Source organism: Daktulosphaira vitifoliae, unplaced genomic scaffold (assembly GCF_025091365.1).
Source record: "Daktulosphaira vitifoliae isolate Bord-2020 unplaced genomic scaffold, ASM2509136v1 Scaffold_1, whole genome shotgun sequence".
Lineage (NCBI taxonomy): Eukaryota > Metazoa > Arthropoda > Insecta > Hemiptera > Phylloxeridae > Daktulosphaira > Daktulosphaira vitifoliae.
The window spans coordinates 2,275,873-2,295,783 of record NW_026099572.1 but is presented as its reverse complement, the minus strand read 5'-3'; the positions used below and the strand labels follow the sequence as shown (position 1 = coordinate 2,295,783).

Sequence of the window (19,911 nt, the reverse complement as noted above, 5' to 3'; positions counted from 1 at the left end):
AAGTTCTATTTTTTATACAATATTTCAAGTTTTGAACGCCCCCTATATATGGGGAAATTGTCCAATTTTAATAAAAAGTATGTCAAATGGAAGATGTACTTATAATGTATTTAGAAAAAAAAAAATTGTTCTGATACATGCATTTTTCGAAAAGTTATAGCAATTTTAATTTGAAAATTAAAAATCGAAAATCGAAAATTTTAACACAAAAATAGTGTTTTTTTAACTACGGCAGCCGTTTACATGCAGAAGATAAAGTGTCGGGACAAATTTTTTTTTTCAATTTATAGTACATAAAATAAGCTCTAATTTGATATATGTTTAAAGGACGCAGTTTTCCGGAACATTTTCAAAAATTAAGTTGAAAAAGTTAATTTTTTGTAAAAAAGTTGCTATTATAAATCCCCCCCAATGAACAGGTTAAGTGTTAGATTATAAAAAAAATGATATCATATGAAAGGGAAATATCTAAGGTTTTAGTATAAAAAGTTATAGAAGTTTTAAGAAAAAAAAATGAAAAAAATGACAAATTTTACCGATTTTTAAATTTGTAATTTTTTTGGATATTTCCCCCATTTGCGGGGAACGAGGGATCTTTTTTCAATTTTTAAGGGTAATGTCTTCAACTAGATACGATTTGTGATCTTTTGACGTATCGTTGAAAAAAGTAGGTTTGAAATTAACACATCTTAGTAAAACCAATACCTTCTCAGCTTCGCATCGAAGCTACAATTTTAATAAATTTAATTTCTTATGTCTTATGAACTTAATTCTATGTCAATTAAATTATATAATATTCATGAAAGTCAATATATTACCCTTTTAAGATATTTTAAAATAAAAAAAAATACAAAACCCTAGATTTTTAATATAAAAATAGCATATTTTTGAATACGGTAGCCATTTTCATCAAGAAGAAAATTTATATTTCGATTTTTTTTTTATTCATAGTAAAATATATAATATAAGCTCTAATTTAAGATTAAATAAAAGTGTCAACATTTCCAGGAACATTTTCAAAAATTACATTGAAAAAGCTTAATTTGTGTCCAATAATTGATTTTTTGAATTCCTCTTATGTGCAGGTTTAGAGTCAGATTTTCAAAAAAATTATATCAAATGAAAGAAAAATATCTAAGGTTTTAATACAAAAAAAAAAAATTTTATTTTGTTCATTTATTAAAAAGTTATCGAAGTTTTAAGTATTAAAATATTTCATGTTAAACAGTGATTTTAACATAAAAATTACATTTTTCGTTAAATTCGGCGACCATTTTCCTATGGAAGAAAAGGTGTCGGTACAAATTTTTTTTTTTACTTATGGCATTTATTGTAAGCTTTAATTTGACCTATGTTTATAGTACGCAGTATTTTCGGAACATTTTCAAAAGTTAAGTTGAAACAATTCTTCTCTTATATGTATGTTTCAAGTTTTAAACCCCCTGTATAAAGAGGGATTTAAGAAGAATGGTCCAAAATGGTTTTAATAAAAAAAGTATGTCAAATGAAAGAAATATATACAATTGTAACAGTGATAACAGGTTAATTTTTCAGTAATTTTTTTGATTAATAATTTTAAAGTTTAGTTCTGTATAAGTAAGTTTGTGTTTTTCAATAGAACATTTAATATTTACTGAGTTATGAATCGTACTACTTTTTATACGTAAGTTTCAAATTATGAACTCCCTCTGTACAAAGAAAAATTGTCCAATTTAAGTTAAAAGTTAAATAAAAGAAGTATATACAGGGTGATTTTTTTATCATAACCCACTCCATTACTTACAGAGTAGTAATAATTTAAACATTTTTTTTTTTTTTATTATCTTTAGTTACACGTTATTCTTGAATTATTAACTATGTAATACTTTTAAAGTTCATTCCTTATGCCTGGTAAGGGTGTCAACTTTGTTTTTTTTAAATGGGAACACATATTTTTAATTTAATAAAATGTTTGGATTTTTAATTCAATAGTAAATGGAATTTGAATTTTTAATATAACTTCATTAATTTATTAGATATAAACACTTAAAGTTTCAAATTTTTGAGTTAATTTACATGTATAATACATAAGAGTTTATAAATACAAATAGTTAATTGGTTTTTATTACATCGATATTAGCAGATACACAGCATTATTATTATCAATGGTAGTAAGGCACATTATTGTGAGTTTATAAATACACTAACTGACAATACAGAAAGTATATCTATCAATAGTCATAATTGATAATAAACAATCCGTGACTGTGACAGCGACATCTTAAACAGCCAATTTTTTTTTTCATTTTATAGTACGTAACATAAGCTATAATTTTATATATGTTTAAAAGACACAGTATTACCGGAACAATTTCAAAAGTTATGTTGAAAAAGTTAATGTTTTGTGAAAAAGTTTCTATTTTGAAACCCTTCCCTGTGGGCTGGTAAGGGGTCAAATGTTCACATAATTATATTAAAGATAGGTAAACATCTAAGATATCTATAAAAAAATATTAAATTGATTCGGTCATTTTTAAAAAAGTTATGGCAGTTTTAAGTAAAAAAAATTAAAAAAGTGTCGAATATTAATGATTTTTAAATTTGTAATTTTTTGGGGGATTTCCTCAGTTTACGGGGAATGCGGGAATTTTTTTCAATTTTTGAGGGTAATGTCTTCGAATAGATAAAATTTGTGATCTTTTATCGTATTGTTCATCAAAATCGGTCCAGTAATAGTTGAGATACAGTGTTAACAGACACAAAAAAATATACATTACTATTTATTTTGGACTGTTAATTTTATTATAGTCTGTATTTTAATAATAATAAACTATTATATTAAATAACATAAATATATTAACAAAACATGCTACTATTCTAAATTTTAAAACATATAATGATTAACTAGATTTAACTTTATTATTTTTTGAATATGTATTCATATAGAACATCGTAAATAAATAAAGGAATACGAAAGCATTGCAAATCATGTACAATGAAAAAGTTTTTGGGAATCCACACTGAAATATAAACATGCAGCATAAATATATTAAAACGATGATAAATTGTATCTGAAAATAAAATAAAATAAGTAATATAAGAGATTTTACAGTTATAAATTTTATAATTACAATCTGCATTAGAGTTAAATATTTTTTCCACCACAGATATTTTTGAACACTTGGTCCCATAGCTGATAAAAAGTAGTAAGAATACATGATCACGTGGATAAAAACATTTATAAGTCCAGCCACAAGACATTCAATACCTAATAAAATTAAAAAAAGATTTAGTAATTGATCATAAATTATGTACTCTTAATTTTTTTTAAGTAAAAAAAATTATTTTTCAAAGAATCAATTTATCAAAAAAGATGAGTTGATTAAAACATTGGATTTCAATACATTTGCTATTTTATTAAAGATAAAAAATACAGATCAAATATAAAAGTATATATTGAATATTTAAGTTTCCCAAAATTTTTAAATGGAGGACTAAAACAAAAATAAATTTTCAATGAATCTATTATTTTCAAGACTTTTTACTTAAATGAAGGGGTAACTTTTTCTTTAAGAAAACTTCACTAACGCACAACCCAAAAGATTTAAAAGTATTCAAGTACACAAATATTTATGTGAAAATTTTTATTTGTATATTAAGTATCGTAGCAAAATTTAAATAATATCGAATATCAATATAAATAATATTGACAGCTACATAAGAAATAAGTTAAGTTAATTTTATGTCTAATAATTATTAGTTTCATCGTGAGAACGATTATGGTAGAATTTTAATTTACCTTTGTAGAATCTCAAATGGACCCAACAACTAATAACCATAATTGCATGATGATAGACATGCAATAATGTCACATGAGAATTCTTTTTTCTTAATATAAAGAATACCTGAATAAAAACATTGTAAAATAACAGTTATGTATTAACGTATATATACATAATCTATACAAATTAAAATATATCTGTAAATAAAATTAAATGTAAATATAATTTAAAATTATATAAAAAAACTAATTTTTTACAATTTTTTTTAATTAAAAAAATTTTACAATTAATATAATAAATATTTAACATTTTTTATTCCAAATATTTAAAAGTCTGGCACTTTTTACTAACTTTTATCAAGAGAGTTGCTCCAAAAATTTTATAATTTAAAATTTTTAAATTTTTAAACTTAATGCATTAATTATAAAAATTATTATATTAAAACAATACTTTAATTACACTCGAATATACCTATTATTGTCTTAAAATACACTACATGACAATAAATATGTTAGATGAATGTTAGGGAATAAATATTTACAATATATTTTCAATGAAAATCACAGCCCTAAAAGTATGGAACAATTTTTTACAAGGCTAAATATTAGTTTAGTTACAGAGGTTGTTATGAACTTCAGAAGCTCTTTTTCAATTAATGATTTATATTATAAAAAAAAAAACACTTAATATAATACTTACTGTGTCTAATAAGTCAAGTATTTTAGAGAAAAAATAAAACCATGATCCTCGATTTAACTATAAAATAAAATTTAAAAGTAGTATTACAATTTTATTGACATTATCAAATTAATTAAAATATTGAGTTACCAATTAAAATTTTTAAATATTGTTGGTGTAATTAATTATTTTAATTAATAATATTATTTTTTCTGAAAATCAAACCATAGAAAAAAATCTAAAATTTTAATTTAAAAATATATATATTTATTGTGTTATAATAAAAAAAACAAAACCAAAAAAATAACACAAAAATATAAGTTTCTGAAAAAGTTATAAAAATTATGAAGGGCTAATTTCATATAAAATAGTCCTACTTAACCAGATCATATGTGTTGAATATATAAATTTTATTAAGATAAAAAAAAATCCTGTTATTAAAAAATTAATATTATCATTTTATTTGTTCGCTAGTTGAAATATTCTCTGCTTATGATCCGTCTAAAACTGTTCATTCCTATCCATATGGATGTCATAAAGATAGGATTGACAGTAACGTATTTTACAATATAAATTACCTCTAATAATAGTAAATAAAATCTCTGACGTTCCTCAGGATGGCATGAATATTTCCAGAAGTAGAACATAGAATTAGGCGTAGAAAAAAACTGAAATCAAATTATTTATCCATTAATTTTATTATTTAAAATTGACACGAATCATTGTTTTACACTTCACAAAATGTACAATTGCATATAAATTTTTTTTTTCTTAAGTAATACATTTTCTCTTTACTCTAACAAACTTGAAAAAATCTCAAACTTAAACATTATATTTTAAATCAACCAATAATTATACTTATTTACTATTAAATAGAAATTAATGACAACAACTTAATAATATTTTTATTTCAGTACAAATACATTATAACAAAAATTATATAAAAAAAAGCGGTAGCACAGTGGGGACGTGACATAGTTGAGTCAAGTATAATGATATCTGACTTTCATTAAAATCACTATAATAAGAAACACTTCGATGCAAATCTATAGTTAGTGTTTAAATTTAAGAAATTTGTAGATTATTCCAAAATAAAATTAAGTCCTATTTCCTTATTTATATCCTGATTACAAGTTTTATGAAATATAAGAGTAATATACGAAAAAATATTTAATAAATTTGTTCAACATTGACGGCCATTTTCAAATAAAAGATAGGTCGTCAGGACAAATTTTTTTTTTAATTTATAGCACGTAAGCTTTAATTTAACATATTTTTAAAAGACACAGTATTTTCAGAACATTTTAAAAACTAAGTTTAAAAAGTAGAACTTTTTAAAATTATAGTTATATGATTTTCTATAATACGTAAATTATAAATTTTGACATTTTATAAGCGGTGTTACAATTATACTCTTTAAAAATTGCCATATTCGGACAGTAAATGTATGATCAGAAATAAGGCGGGAAAGATGGTGTAATAATATTTGATTAATAAGGTTTCAATTCCAAAAAATTATTGATGCGTTAAATGAGATATCAGATACAGCACATGAACGGCTAATTAAAAGTGAATTAATTTATTAATTTTTAATATTAGTACAATAGAATTCCTTATGAGTTTATATATTTAGTATACAATACTGTCTGAAGTGATCATTGTCACCAAAAGTTCAAATATTCACTTGATAAATATTTCTTCAGAGTTATTAAATGGACATGTCAAGATTTTTAAAAAATGATTGAGAAACTAGATTTAATACAGCCTTATTGGAAGCTCAAATATTCAACACTATTTAAAAAAATTTACATTCAATTTAAAGCAACTATATATTAAAAAAAAAAACCGAGCACAAGTGGGTCGTGGCACAGTGGTGACGTGGCATAGTTGGATCAAGTATAATGATATCTGACAGTGATTAAAATCACTGTCATTATTAAATTATTAAAAAATATTATTTCTCATAAAAAAATTATGTTGATCCATACACTTTTCAATAAGTTATAGCATTATAAAGTTAAAAATGTAAAAAATAAAATCGAGAATTTTCACAAAAAAATAACATTTGGTAGCAATTTTCATCGTGAAAACAAAATAAAGTCCGAAATTTTTTTTTTCCATAATAAAGTATATTAGATTATCTTTAATTTATGATATATATAAAACTGTCAGACATTCTGGAATACTTTCAAAAGTTAAGTTGAAAAAGTAAATTTTTTGGGAAAAGTTGTCATTTTAAATCCCCCCTGTGGGCAGGTAAAGGGTTAAATTTATGAAAATAATATACCAAATGATAGGTAAAGACATCTAGCATCTATAAAAAAAAATTATATTGATATGTTCATTTCTAAAAAAGTTTTTGAGGGTAATGTTTTTGACTAGATACGATTTGTGATCTTTTAACGTATGGTTGAAAGAAATCGGTTCGGTGAGAGCTGAGAAAAAGTGTTAGACAAAAAAAAAAAAAAAACATATCATAATAAAACGAATATCTCCTCAGCTTCGCATCGAAGCTAAAATAATGCTTTCTTACAAAAGTAGCGCTTGACTTAATCAAAAATCTCGACGAGGACTTCAGGTCTTGTATTTTTTAGTATTAACGGATTACACTGTTTAATCAATCACAACCCGATTTGATCAAACTTCTAAGTTTAATAAAATGTTCTATCATTATTTTTAACTATTTTGTTCGATGTACTTTAAAAGAGTGTTTTTTTAGTTTTTTAAACTATGTTTATTTTATTTAGTACACAACGCAGAATAAATGCATAAAATATTGAAAATTACGTATTTAGTGAATTTTTCATAATACGTAAAATGTAAAATTTGAAACTCTATAAGTGGTGTTAAAGTTATTTTTCTATCATCATATTTTCACCAGACATTTTAAGTACTATGAAACGAAAAAAATTCGTTTAGTCACTTTTGTGTAATGAGGTGAAAAGTTGGCTATTTTCATCAAACCATGCATGTTCGTAAAAATTGTAAAACGATAAAAAATTTTTTTTTAATTAATTCCAATATAATATGGGTAAAAAGAACAAAACTAAAAGTGTCTTAAAAAAATTTTACTTCAAATTTTGTTATTAAAATGTTACAAAATGTAAAAATTTCGATTTTACAAAAAATTCAAAATTCATAAACTTAAGAATGAAATTGAAATAATATTTAATATAAGTACACAGTGCTATAGTTTCACGGTGATAACTAATTTGAATATGAAGTTTTAAGCTCTAAAACATAAAGTGTTTCTTCATGTTTTCAATTATAAAAACTGGGCATGTGGTGAAAAAACAGTAACAAAAAAAAGATTTTTGTTGTCAATAACCTTCAAAAAGTCTATAATAAAAATATCAACAATTTCTGAACCATAGCAACTGTATGGTACAGAACGCCTTTAGAAGGATCTAGTTGACCAGTTGTTATAAAGATCATTGATTGTATTATTTCGTGGGACAGCTGATCACCAGCGTCTTGCTTTACTCACCCCCTTGCCCACCCATCACAGCAAATCGATGACCTCCGTGTCGTTTTTCATCCATGTACAGTTCATTGTCATAAGCCAGTCAGTCGATTGTTTTACGTGTCACCTTTTTTCTGTTGCAAGCGCCTTCGCTTGATTAGTAAATTATTCGGCCATTGTACGGCATAGTTTTTTATTTCTTGTTTATTGTACCCTTGTGCTCAAAGTTTAAGTGCCCTTGCACGCCACTAGTGATTGGGCCCTGACCATCACTAAATATCTTCATTGCCGTAGTCGCCTCTTCGCGGTCTGTTCTCATCTGCCATTACGTACCTGGATGTACACTCTGACTCGTCATACTCAGATGTTCGACACCATTACCACAAGATCTCATACAGTCCACTCATCATCATCAACAGCGTCATCTATACAGCTGAGTTTTATATTATTTTTAATGTTAATTATTGTTTGTTCTAATTGAGATTAACTATATGTTTTATGCCGCTTCGCCGGCCACTAGTATTTAAGGGCCCCCCGTTACCCCTTAAATTTAAGATACTCTCTAAGGAATTTCTAATATATGTGATTATTTGTTAATTAATTATTGTCTACTCTCGTTTACTTATTGGATGTATAGTTAGCCGTCATCTCTTAGGTGACCCACTCCCGCATCAATATTAACGTTTTATTAAACAGGCTTAAGGTAAAACGGCATTCTAGTGCGGTGCACAACTAGCCGTCCTACGGTCTAGCTGCCTCTTACGCATCAGCAATATCACATTATGTGATTTCACATGCAATGAACTTAAAATAACATTTTTATGACTATTAAGTATCAAATTAATAAAAAATTTTATAATACAATACTAAAATAATTATTTTTAAATAATACTGGAATGTTATAAAAATAGTACTAAAATATTATTTTAAAAATAATGTTATTTTGATTATTAAATAATGGAACTCTGGTCAAATAATAATACTTATAAATATTGTAACGTAATAAAATTATCATGAGTATCAGGTCACAGGTAACTGTATTCAAACAGTGCGCGTCGTACATCCGTAGGTTCAGTGTTGCACATACACACATAATTATTTATTAAATTGATATATGTTTCCTACCACCTGTGATTCTCATTCTAAATACCATAATAATGAACACACTGTCAAGTATCCTCTCCCATGTGTGATCAAGCCGACATAAGAAAAAAATCACGGTTATGTTCAAAAAGAAGCTCTCAATCATCATCATTCGTTTTTCTTCTCTACTTCTTCTTCGTTTTGGATCAATGGCATCGTCTCTCCAATATTTTGACGTGTGTTACGAATCCGTGATGGAGGAGTAAAGTTTTTCAATTTGGCTTGGCCATCATAATGGCATCAACACCAATACATCTTCTTAAGCATTCAACAACGAATTATTATATCATGGTATATTTGTTCCTTTTCTGTTTGTTATATTTTGTCTTGCATATGTAAATTACTTCATTGTGTTACAAGCTATGACGATTTCGTCATTCTCTTATTTTTAGTTAATGACTATATGGATTGTAACTATGATCTGAGATTATGTTATATGGTCAATACTTTCTGTTTCTTTAATTTTTCTTTCTTCACCTTACGTGAGTTGACAGGTTCTCGGGTGTGGTCAGAGTGGACATGGTGAACATCTCAATAGGCCCTCTACACTTATGTAGAGGATACCCATTGACGTTGGTGACATGTCCATTTTACCCTGACCCATGCGATGGATCTATCATACCCACGTTACCCTCCTATTTTCTTTGTGTTTTCTCTTGTTGGTACATTATTAAATTAATTAATTAATCCAGTTAATATTTGATATGTCAAGTCGTTCTGAAATGAACTCTTAAATACTGATTATGTGAACATTATGTTTAAACCACATGGGCCATGTGTAATTATACAACTCACAAAATACGAAGGCCGTTCTGAAGCCAGTCTGTCTGTAGCAGTTAACTCTATATAATTGCAATCAATCGCCATTCACTGTTTTACCTTAAGGGTGTAAACTGCGGCATGTACATAAAAAATCATTTATTGGGCCAAAATCATATTAACTGGGTTTAACTAAATGTACTTGTTTTTCTTTCTGTTATTGCCTTACTTACCTTTTACTCATATCTTTTTTTTTTTTGATCCTTGACCATTGTTTAATTTTCATATTATTTTATTTAACATACTTCGGTTTATTCGGATATATATAGATCTATTTTGTTTATTAGTAAAATTTAATTGTCTATTAAGTTTAGTTGTTATGATAAACAAAAATTGAACTTTAATAATTAATAAATTTCAATCATTGTTATCTTAAAGTATTACTATTCTTCATTACCTTTCCACATAGAATAAGGTACAAAATCCCTGGTGCTCCGGCTTTGCCTCGGCCCAGGGTGGACCCTTCTGAGGTCCTTGTAAAGTGAGGCTGATGCATATTAGTTTAGCTTACAATATATTATAGCGTCTGTAATTATTCATCGTTTCATCTATAATACTAGTATTATTAGTCATTATAATAGTACTTTTGTTATAACAGTATAATATAGACATTTTGATATATGGATAGTGTTCTTTTCGAAGAAAATAACTATTCATAATCGAAAAATGTTTGTTTTAAGAGCTTTAGTTTAACAATTATCTTCGACTAAATATCTTTAAATTTAATTTTAAATAGCTCTGTATATTTTTCATATATAAATCATTTATGTATTTATAATCTTCGTATATCTAATGTTAATAACTTAACATCAACAACACTGTATATTTTAAGATTACTAATAAAATACTGATTAAAAAATTGAATCAGGAATTTTCTCAAATTAATCCTTTTCTATTTTACAAGTGAGTTTATTTTCTATGGTGTTATTTCATTCATAGGTAACACGTAGAATAAGAAATTATCTATTTATTACTTTGAACATATTTTCTATTAAATATCGACAGTCATAAAACTACCATGGTTAAACTAGAATGAAATAATAGGAGTGTAAAATCTCCCATAAAAAAGGTAGCAAATTCTTAATAAGACGCTCAAATTTCGATATCAGAATCTATTTTAATAACTTTTTGAAAAATCCATAAAAGCATTATTAGCTAAATGCTAATAATTTTTACATGTTTTACTAATACAAGGATTATAATTGTAATTATTATAATTAATTTTTGTAATAATGTTCCTAGACTTAACACCAGTTTGTGTAAAATATAGCTAATAAATTCAGATAATTATAAAGATTGTAGTTATTTTTAAAATATTAAAAGAAAAGATATTAATAAATCTCAAAAAACCCTTTAACTGAAAACAACTTGATAAATAATCTAAATAAAGGACATTATACTAAAACCATTATCCATAAAAAACAAAATATACAAATATACCAAAATTTACATTTTGTTTTTCACGACAGTTATAATATTTTAAGTTTATTGTGTATTCGTCATATTGTTTATATGTTTAACATCCCATTAATTAAGAAACTTAATTCTAATATTAGAGAGAGTGAAAACCCTGTAAAGTTGGATATTACGGAATCGATACTGCGTACGGGTCACACCTCGTTTTCGAACGAGCTATACTGACCACTTGGCTCAATGAACTTTGCATCAAACCAAATAAATTTCATTTAAAACAAAGACTTGTTACGCTTAATTTTCCATAAAAATAACTTTCTTTTACTCTTTCAATAACCATTGGAGTTATTTTTTACTTACCCAGTATAATAAAAAGGCATTATAGAATACTTGTGTTATATTGTAAATTAATATAATTCCCTTTAATTTAAATGGTTCTCGATTTTTCATAAAACGTGGACCAATAATCAATACAAATGATAAATACACTAGTACAATAGCAAAAACTGGCCAAGCAGGATCCATTAAAAACCAAGAATCAACAATATCATCTAAAATTAAAATATTTAAAATATTTAAAATTTGTTGAAAATATAAAGCTATTAGGTTTATGCTACCAAATGTAAACAATTTTATTAAGGAAAGGTTGAAAGAATGAAGTGCATGATGTTATACCATGCATTACTGTATTCATAACTAAAACATATAAAATAAATATTGTATTAAAATTATCGGCTGACATATCTAATCAACCGACAATTACAAATCGCAATCATCTAAAAGTGGAAAAAATATTTAAGTGATGAAAATTAAGTCAAATTTTTTGAAATTCGTAGAATTTTATTTTATTTTTAAATATATTAAATTTTATTACCCAAAATTTAAGGTTAAGCCATGCCACCCAAAAAAATTTTCATAAAATAAATTTTAATTAAAAAATTATTTATGATTTTTAAATTATCTATATATTTTTAAAAAACTTATATTTTAACTTGATATAAGAAAAAATAAAAATTATTTTATTGAAATAGAATTTAAAATTGCAGTTAACATTTATGCTACATTTTATACTACATTATTAATTAAATTTAACGTGAGGTACATTTGCATTATTTAAGTTTGTGTTGTTTTGTATTTTAATTTTATTTAAAATATCTTCATTACCAAGTGTTTAGCGGAAAATTAGAGGCATATTATTTAAATATAAAAATATTTTTCTTGCGCAATACGTAGCTGTGTACACTTCTGAATTTACTAGTTCTACAATTTCTAAAAAGATACAAGGTTTAGTTCTCTATTTGTTGTATTTTTATTTCAATTTTTTTAAACGTTAACAACTTTTTTTTCATTTTTTATCAGTATAATTATTTTTTTATCATTTGCTTCAAGTATGAACCAAAATTACTACAGAAAAATTTATATTATCAAATATTAAGTGTTCAAAATTATTTGTATTTGTGTTAACTATTTAATTTAACTAAAATATTATATTATTATTGAAAAAAATAATTATGTTAGGCTATAAGTACCATTACTAACAAGCTATATTAAAAAACAAAGACTTCAGTGGTTTACACACGCGATGTGAAAAACTGAAAATGCAAATACAAGAGCAGCAATCGAATGGCAATCGAAAAGAATAAGACCCAGATGAAAACCAAAGAAGAGATAGATAGATGGGGTTAGAAAGAGTTTGGAAATGCTGGATGTCACGAATTGGGAAGATAGAATCCAGAGTCAGGAAGATTGGAGAACAGTGACAGTGGCGCAAAAAATTCTTATAGAATTATAAATTCAAAGAAGAAGAAAAGTATAATTGTTATTTTAATGAAATATATTAATTCTATCCCATGCATATTCAAATGTAACGCAAATTTGTGGTACATTTATAATAAAATATGGTTAACTTTAAAAACTTAAAATTCTTAATTATTTTAATGTAAAGGCAAATAATACTATAAAAATAAGCAGCAATATTTTTTAATGACAGATTAAAACCATGAAACTAAAATTTTGGTATATTTAACAAAATATAACACCCTAAATTGTACAAANTATTTAACAAAATATAACACCCTAAATTGTACAAAAATGTTAATAATATTAATTAATGTTTAATATTTATTTAAAATATACTATTTAAATTAATATTTCATTTATAATAAAATTCTTTAGTAACGACTTTCTTAAAAATTATAAGAAAAATGTTTGTAAATTTATTCTACTTACCGTATACAACTTCTTTTTCAAATACTTCAAAAAAATTATCTTTGGTATTTTGTAGGAAATCAAACATAAATGTAGCATTTTTCATGGTAGCTAAAACACATTATAAATATTTTAAGATTAATAGTTAAGTATCGAACAATACGAAATTGAATGATGTGGATGTCTAATTTTTACAACAGTTTTGATAGCTACCAAGAGTTCTAGCAGTAAAATAAATTCTTTACTTAGTTTTTAATTTTAAAGACTAAATTGGTAAATTAATTTAAAACTGTATTCTGTTTTAGAAAAAAAATAAATACCAATTTATTATACCAATTCATCAGTATTTTTTTTAATAGTAGTGCTTACTGGATTAAATTTTATTAATTTATTGCCAAATCTAGGCAATTTATATAATTCGAATTAATTATTTAAGTAGTATATGACATCGTGGGCTTTCAAATATGCCGACAAAGAATAATGATTACTCAGGTGAGATGCAGTTCGCACTGATGAAGTCACTCCTAAACGCTAACCTTAGGTTAGTCCTATGACGTCATAACTAAACCTTGGCATAAGGTAAGTCCTATGTTGTGCCATAGTTGACGTTATATTTGAACCCTGGCCTAAGGTTAGACCCCGATATAAGTCCTATGACGTCACACCTTAACCCTGTGCAAACATAAGCCCTTTGATGTGACATTTGTTGGGTCCTATCACTTCGTGATTGATTCGTCGGCAATGATTCTGTTGTGTACCATTCTACGTAGCAATACAATGTTGAGCGGCACCTTCTTCAGATAATATAATTAATAAATTAACTTGTCATGCAAATTTTTTATTGGGCTACGGTATTTACGATTTGTTCTGATTCATCAGAAGTCACTATATGATACAGACAAAATTTACAGTGTCAAAGGCAATACAGCCATCGAAACGTTGTGCGAGTATATTAAACAGATGGGCTCATAAGCGTCAATCGGATTATTTTTTTGCATAACGGCTGCAACATTCTTTTTGATTTCACTGCAACTCACACAAAAAGTTGGCAACAAATATCAGCTTATTAACAGTAGCGACAACCATATAAACAGCAAATATGATTACGTCAACAATTTTGAAAAAAAATTTGATGGTAATAATTAATCGTTTGAATGCGTTCTGAGTCGACATTACATACAACAATGATCATGTTTTTATATTAGCAAAGGTAACGAAACAGTGAAACAAAGAGGCCTTTAAATTTCTCTTGTATTATTTAACCAAAATAGGAGACAAATGATTACTTTTATTTTGTAAAATTTGAATTTAAACAATTTTTGTATGAAATCGTATCACATATGGTTCGTCAGATATGATGAAATATTTGTCAATATGACAATTTTGTCAATTTTACGAAGTATTATGTATTTTGATATTTTTCTAGAAAACTAATGGATTTAGAAGAAAACTGTAAGAACTCAATTTATACAAAACAATTAGATCTATTATTTATTTTTATAATTTTTTTGTGAGAACGCTAATTTACGAGTTAATTTCTGAAAAGTAAAACACTACTCCTTTTGGCTGATTTTCAACCCGAAGTTGGCACGAGTTAAACTTGTTGGCCTGAAATTTTTGTAGCCACTATTTATAGATATACACACAAATTTAGGGGGTGAGTCCGAAAAATTTTAAAAATAAGAGACACCTCAATATATACATATTTATTATAATTTTTTATAATATACATATTTAAATAACTTATAAAAATGATGATCTAATTAAAATAAACACAGGTCTATGAAAACTTTTGACTCATTATTTTGGATGTTATAACTATTTGAAATACAGAGTGGAAGAAATTGGGGTTACGTTATTTTTATCATTACGCAATACTCTGTCACGCTCATCCTCCACTCTAAATTTGAAAATTAATAATTTCTTAAGTGCAATTTTAAAAATGATTTTTAATTAGAAAGTTCTAAATTTTAAAGTTAAATATCTATGTTGCCATTTAAAATTCAAGAAATATATAAAATTTTTAAAATACTAAATAAAATTCTATTACTATAATTGTTATTTTAAGAGTAAAAGTTTTTATTATATTAAACGAATCCCCGTATATCAGAATATAAATTAGGTAATATGATTACATTTTGGTTTTAAAATAATTCATTCTAAAATTTATTCACTATATATAGATTTACATTGAAGCATTTTTATGATAGAGATTTTAATTACTATCATATATCATCTATACTTTCCTCACTGGGTTGTGACCATACTATGCTGGGCTATTAAATTTAAAAAACGACCAAGTCCCATAGTGTGAATCTTGAGTAGAGTGTTGCAAATATTGTATATATAATTACCAAAAGAACTAGTTTTATTAGAAAAATATGGGGTTTTGTACTCAAAGGAGGGTAGTCTAGCATTCCATGAACTTAGAAACTGAAGTTTTTAATTAATTATTAAATATTATAAGCTGAATTTATTTTAGGTCATATACATAGCCATTATTTTAAATCTGTACAATAATTAGATTTTATCCCATAATTAACTTGTTATTTTGTGTTTTTTAAAGAAGGTTTACGTGATATACATATACAAATGATAACATTATATTTCATGATAATATTATGTAGTATTGCGTATTTTTTGAGCACTTAAGGCGCAACGCTTGAATCTCGCAAGGCGATGTGACCTTTACATTTTTTGCTTATTTTTTTTTCTTTAAGAATTCAATATTACTGTTGATATAAACTTTTTTTAAATAAAAATGAAAATTTCACGTATTGTATGAACGCAGCGCCCGGTGGTATTCACGCGGTTTGTTAACGTTCGTAGTTTTATTTTGTCTTAAGTCTTTGGCTATGCCAAGGATAAAAAATAAAATGAGTGGACTATATGTTTGAATGTAGAATGAATTTAAAAAAATATAATTATAACAATTAAATATACAAGAAATATAAAATCTTATATACACCAATGTGAATGGGGGGGACACTTAATACTAATGCCTGCAGTGTCGTTAAATATTCACGGGTCCACCTCTTCCAAAATGGCTGGTGGAGTTAGCGTAATAATTGCCAACGAGTGAGCCGATTGATGGCTTTGAAAATGATTGAAATCATTCTCAGGCAGTGAAACTAACGGCTTGCCAATTAGGAAATGATCCGGTGTAAGAGCTATCAAATCATGCGGATCTGTCAACGCTGGCGTAGGTGGCCTTGAATTCAATATACCCTCAATGCGTACTGTAGGCGTGTTGAATTCTTCAACCGTAAGAATTTGCATACCAATAACTCGTTTAAGATAGAATTTAATGCACTTAATAGCACCCTCCCATGTGTATTTTTCATAGTATATTGTACACGTTAGTCAGCTATTTGCATTCAACTACAATTGATCCTTTCAATATTCAACATTATCATTAGCCGTTTCGATTAGCCGATAAAGTATAATGCTTGTTCATCTTCTTTTTAAGATTTACTCACATTTATAATTTATTATTTGTATATATCAGCGCCGTTGTGACATTAGTAATAAGTGTGCCCCTATCCACATTGGTGTATATAATATTTTATGATTCATGTATAATACATTTAATTGTTATAATTATATATTGCAAAATTAATTCTACATGCATTCATACAGTCCACTCGCCTTATTCCTTTTCCTCTAAATAGCCTGACTTAAGACAAAATAAAACATCGAATGTTAACAAACTCGCGTGAATACCACCGGGCACTGCGTTCATTCCTAGGGATCCTCAAGGATTACGGAAATGACAAACTCACGGACACTAGTCATTCAAGGGGGGGGGGTTAGGGTCACGCATCATTAATCATACAGCCAGTCATTTCCAATTTTCGGTACTGGTAGTCATGGGCAAATCTACAAATATGAAACCTCATACATTTTGATGGCATTAATATGCCTCCAAAACCTTCGTACCATATAAAGATGCTTGTCGACGGGGTAGTATACCGACAGGTGAACTTGACATTATATAATCTCTATGGGACAGGGCGCACCTATAAAATATATAGCTTTACTACAGTACCAAGAATTACTGTAGTAGACCTTTTCTCGGCTTCTTTTAGGAACAGAATAATATAGTGAAAATCAGGGATCCAATTATCCGATTATACTATGATATTTATGAATATCATATAAAAATAATATGTATAATTTTTAACATAAAGTCAACATAAAGAATTATGCTAATAGAGATGCATAAAATTGTTTATTTATGGTATAAGTTGAAACATATAAAAAAAAATGTTTGTAGACTAAAATATATCTATTAAAATAATTGTAAAAAAAATAATTATGGATGATTTAAAATTCATTATTAACCTACATTATTAGTTCAACTAAAAGAAATTAAATGTGAGAAGAATGAATTACAGATACAAAATAAACCATATAGAAAATAATTTTAATATGAATAATAAATATCTTTTCACGAGAGCAAACTACAGTGATGGGTCCTTGATTTTTATTGAATTTATTAAATCTAAATGAGATAAAACTCAAATTTTAATTTTAATTTTACAAAGAATTTAAATTTTTTCCCAACACAAAAAGAATCAAGCAAAAAATGAAAAAGAGCAAGTTTTTTGGCCAGGTGTCCAAATGCGTACCACGAGCGTGAAGAACATCATTTTTCCGACTGGGCATTAGTAAATCGCATGTATTGGTAGCTAAAACGGACAATCTAAACTAGTTCAAAAAGTCAAAGTTATTTTTGTTGATTTTGAGGAGGCAAAATATTCAAACTAAGTGTAAATTTATATTCGATGTAAGTAAGATTTATAAAATTTTAATAAAAATTGGTGACTATATTACTATGGCAAACCCTTGTAAGGTATTTTAAAATAAACAAAAAAAAAATATTTTGAACAAAAAAATAGCATGTTTTTGATTACAGCACACAATTGCACACATATAAATAGGTCGTGGAGACAATTTTTTTTAAATTTATAGTATGTAACATAAGCTTTAATTTACACACATGTTTAAAGAACGCAGTATTTCCGTAATATTTTTAAAAGTTAAGCTGAAAAAGTTAAATTTTTGTCAAAAGTTGCTATTTTTAATTCCCTCCTGTAACCAATAACTGAATAAGTTTTTAAAAAAATTATATAAAATGATTGAAAAATACTTAAGGGTTCAATATAAAAAAAAAATTATTTTGCTTATTCATTTTTCAAAAAGTTTCATGGCAGTTTCACAACAAATTTTTTTTAAAAATGTCGAAATTTACCGATTTTAATAATCGTAATTGTTCCGGGGATTTCCCTCATTTATAGGGAACAGGGGATATTTTGTTAATTTTAATGGCAATATTTTCTACTAGCTACGATTTAGATTTTTTAACATCTTATTGATAGATATTAGTAAATGAAGCTGAGAAAAAGTGGCAACATATACAAATAAAACACATCATAGTAAAATTATTACCTTCTTAGCTTCGCATCAAAGCTAAAAATTATATTTTATTAATGATTGGATATTTCTATATTTGATATATTTGTATGTTGTTATATGTGCTTGATATTATCTTCATATTAGATGATCATAATTTTATACAGAATAATTATAAATTAATGTTATTAAAGTAAACTTTATAAATATAAACTAAAATAATTTACTAAATTTAAATAATATTATTAAATCGTTAGACGATAATAGTAACTATATTAAATCTAATTAAATATTACTTAATAATTTTTAAAATTATTGAATTGGTAGAAGAGTATCTTATTTTGTTCTGGGTATAAATTATACATCATCATTTGGTATCTTAATTTTGTAGCATTTAACTTGAAAATGATTAAAATTATTTAACAATTTTTAGCTATATAGTAAAAACAATTAACAATTTAAAAAGAATTAATCTGGAGACATTATATGAATTTATATATGATTTACCTGATTTTTTTTTAAATTATTTTCAATTATTCAGATAAATTTAAATAAAAATTTTTTATAAATTAGTTCTATTCTTAAATATATCTCTTTTTTATTTTATTTTACAAAAATTAAAAAACTTACTTCAAATAGTTTGATATTTTTTTAACACTAATTAAAAATACAAGTAGAAAAATTGTTTATAATACAAGAATATAAATAAAAATAAATGAATCTAAAATTGACACACCGTATCTTCTTGCGAACTATTAATGATATAATAATGTTTGAGAGTATATATATTAAGTAACTCCACAGCAGTGGTGTCGTCGAATTCGAGGTGAACAACGAATACAAAATTATTTGGGAAATAAAATTTGTTGTGATTCAATATATATGAGTGTCCTTAGAGAATCAGAGGGGTCTCTCTTTTGTGTTTTTGCTGGGTCAATATTCATAATTGTCGTGTATTATTAAATTTTACAAAATTAAAAGATATAGACAAGTATAGCTCATATTTTACAG

General features: G+C 25.9%; 1 protein-coding gene across 1 annotated transcript; it reads right to left on the bottom strand.

Annotated features, from left to right (window-relative positions):
* Positions 1-2,087: 2,087 nt before the first annotated feature.
* LOC126893792 (elongation of very long chain fatty acids protein AAEL008004-like) lies at positions 2,088-19,669 on the bottom strand. Its single transcript, XM_050664299.1, has 8 exons — positions 19,531-19,669; positions 13,507-13,596; positions 11,638-11,828; positions 5,018-5,107; positions 4,461-4,517; positions 3,779-3,884; positions 3,111-3,247; positions 2,088-3,050 (listed from the first exon to the last, which is right to left on the bottom strand). Exons 2-8 carry the CDS (start codon positions 13,589-13,591, stop codon positions 2,880-2,882), a joined length of 837 nt encoding a protein of 278 aa, XP_050520256.1. The 5' UTR covers positions 13,592-13,596; positions 19,531-19,669; the 3' UTR covers positions 2,088-2,879.
* Between the last annotated feature and the right edge of the window lie 242 nt (positions 19,670-19,911).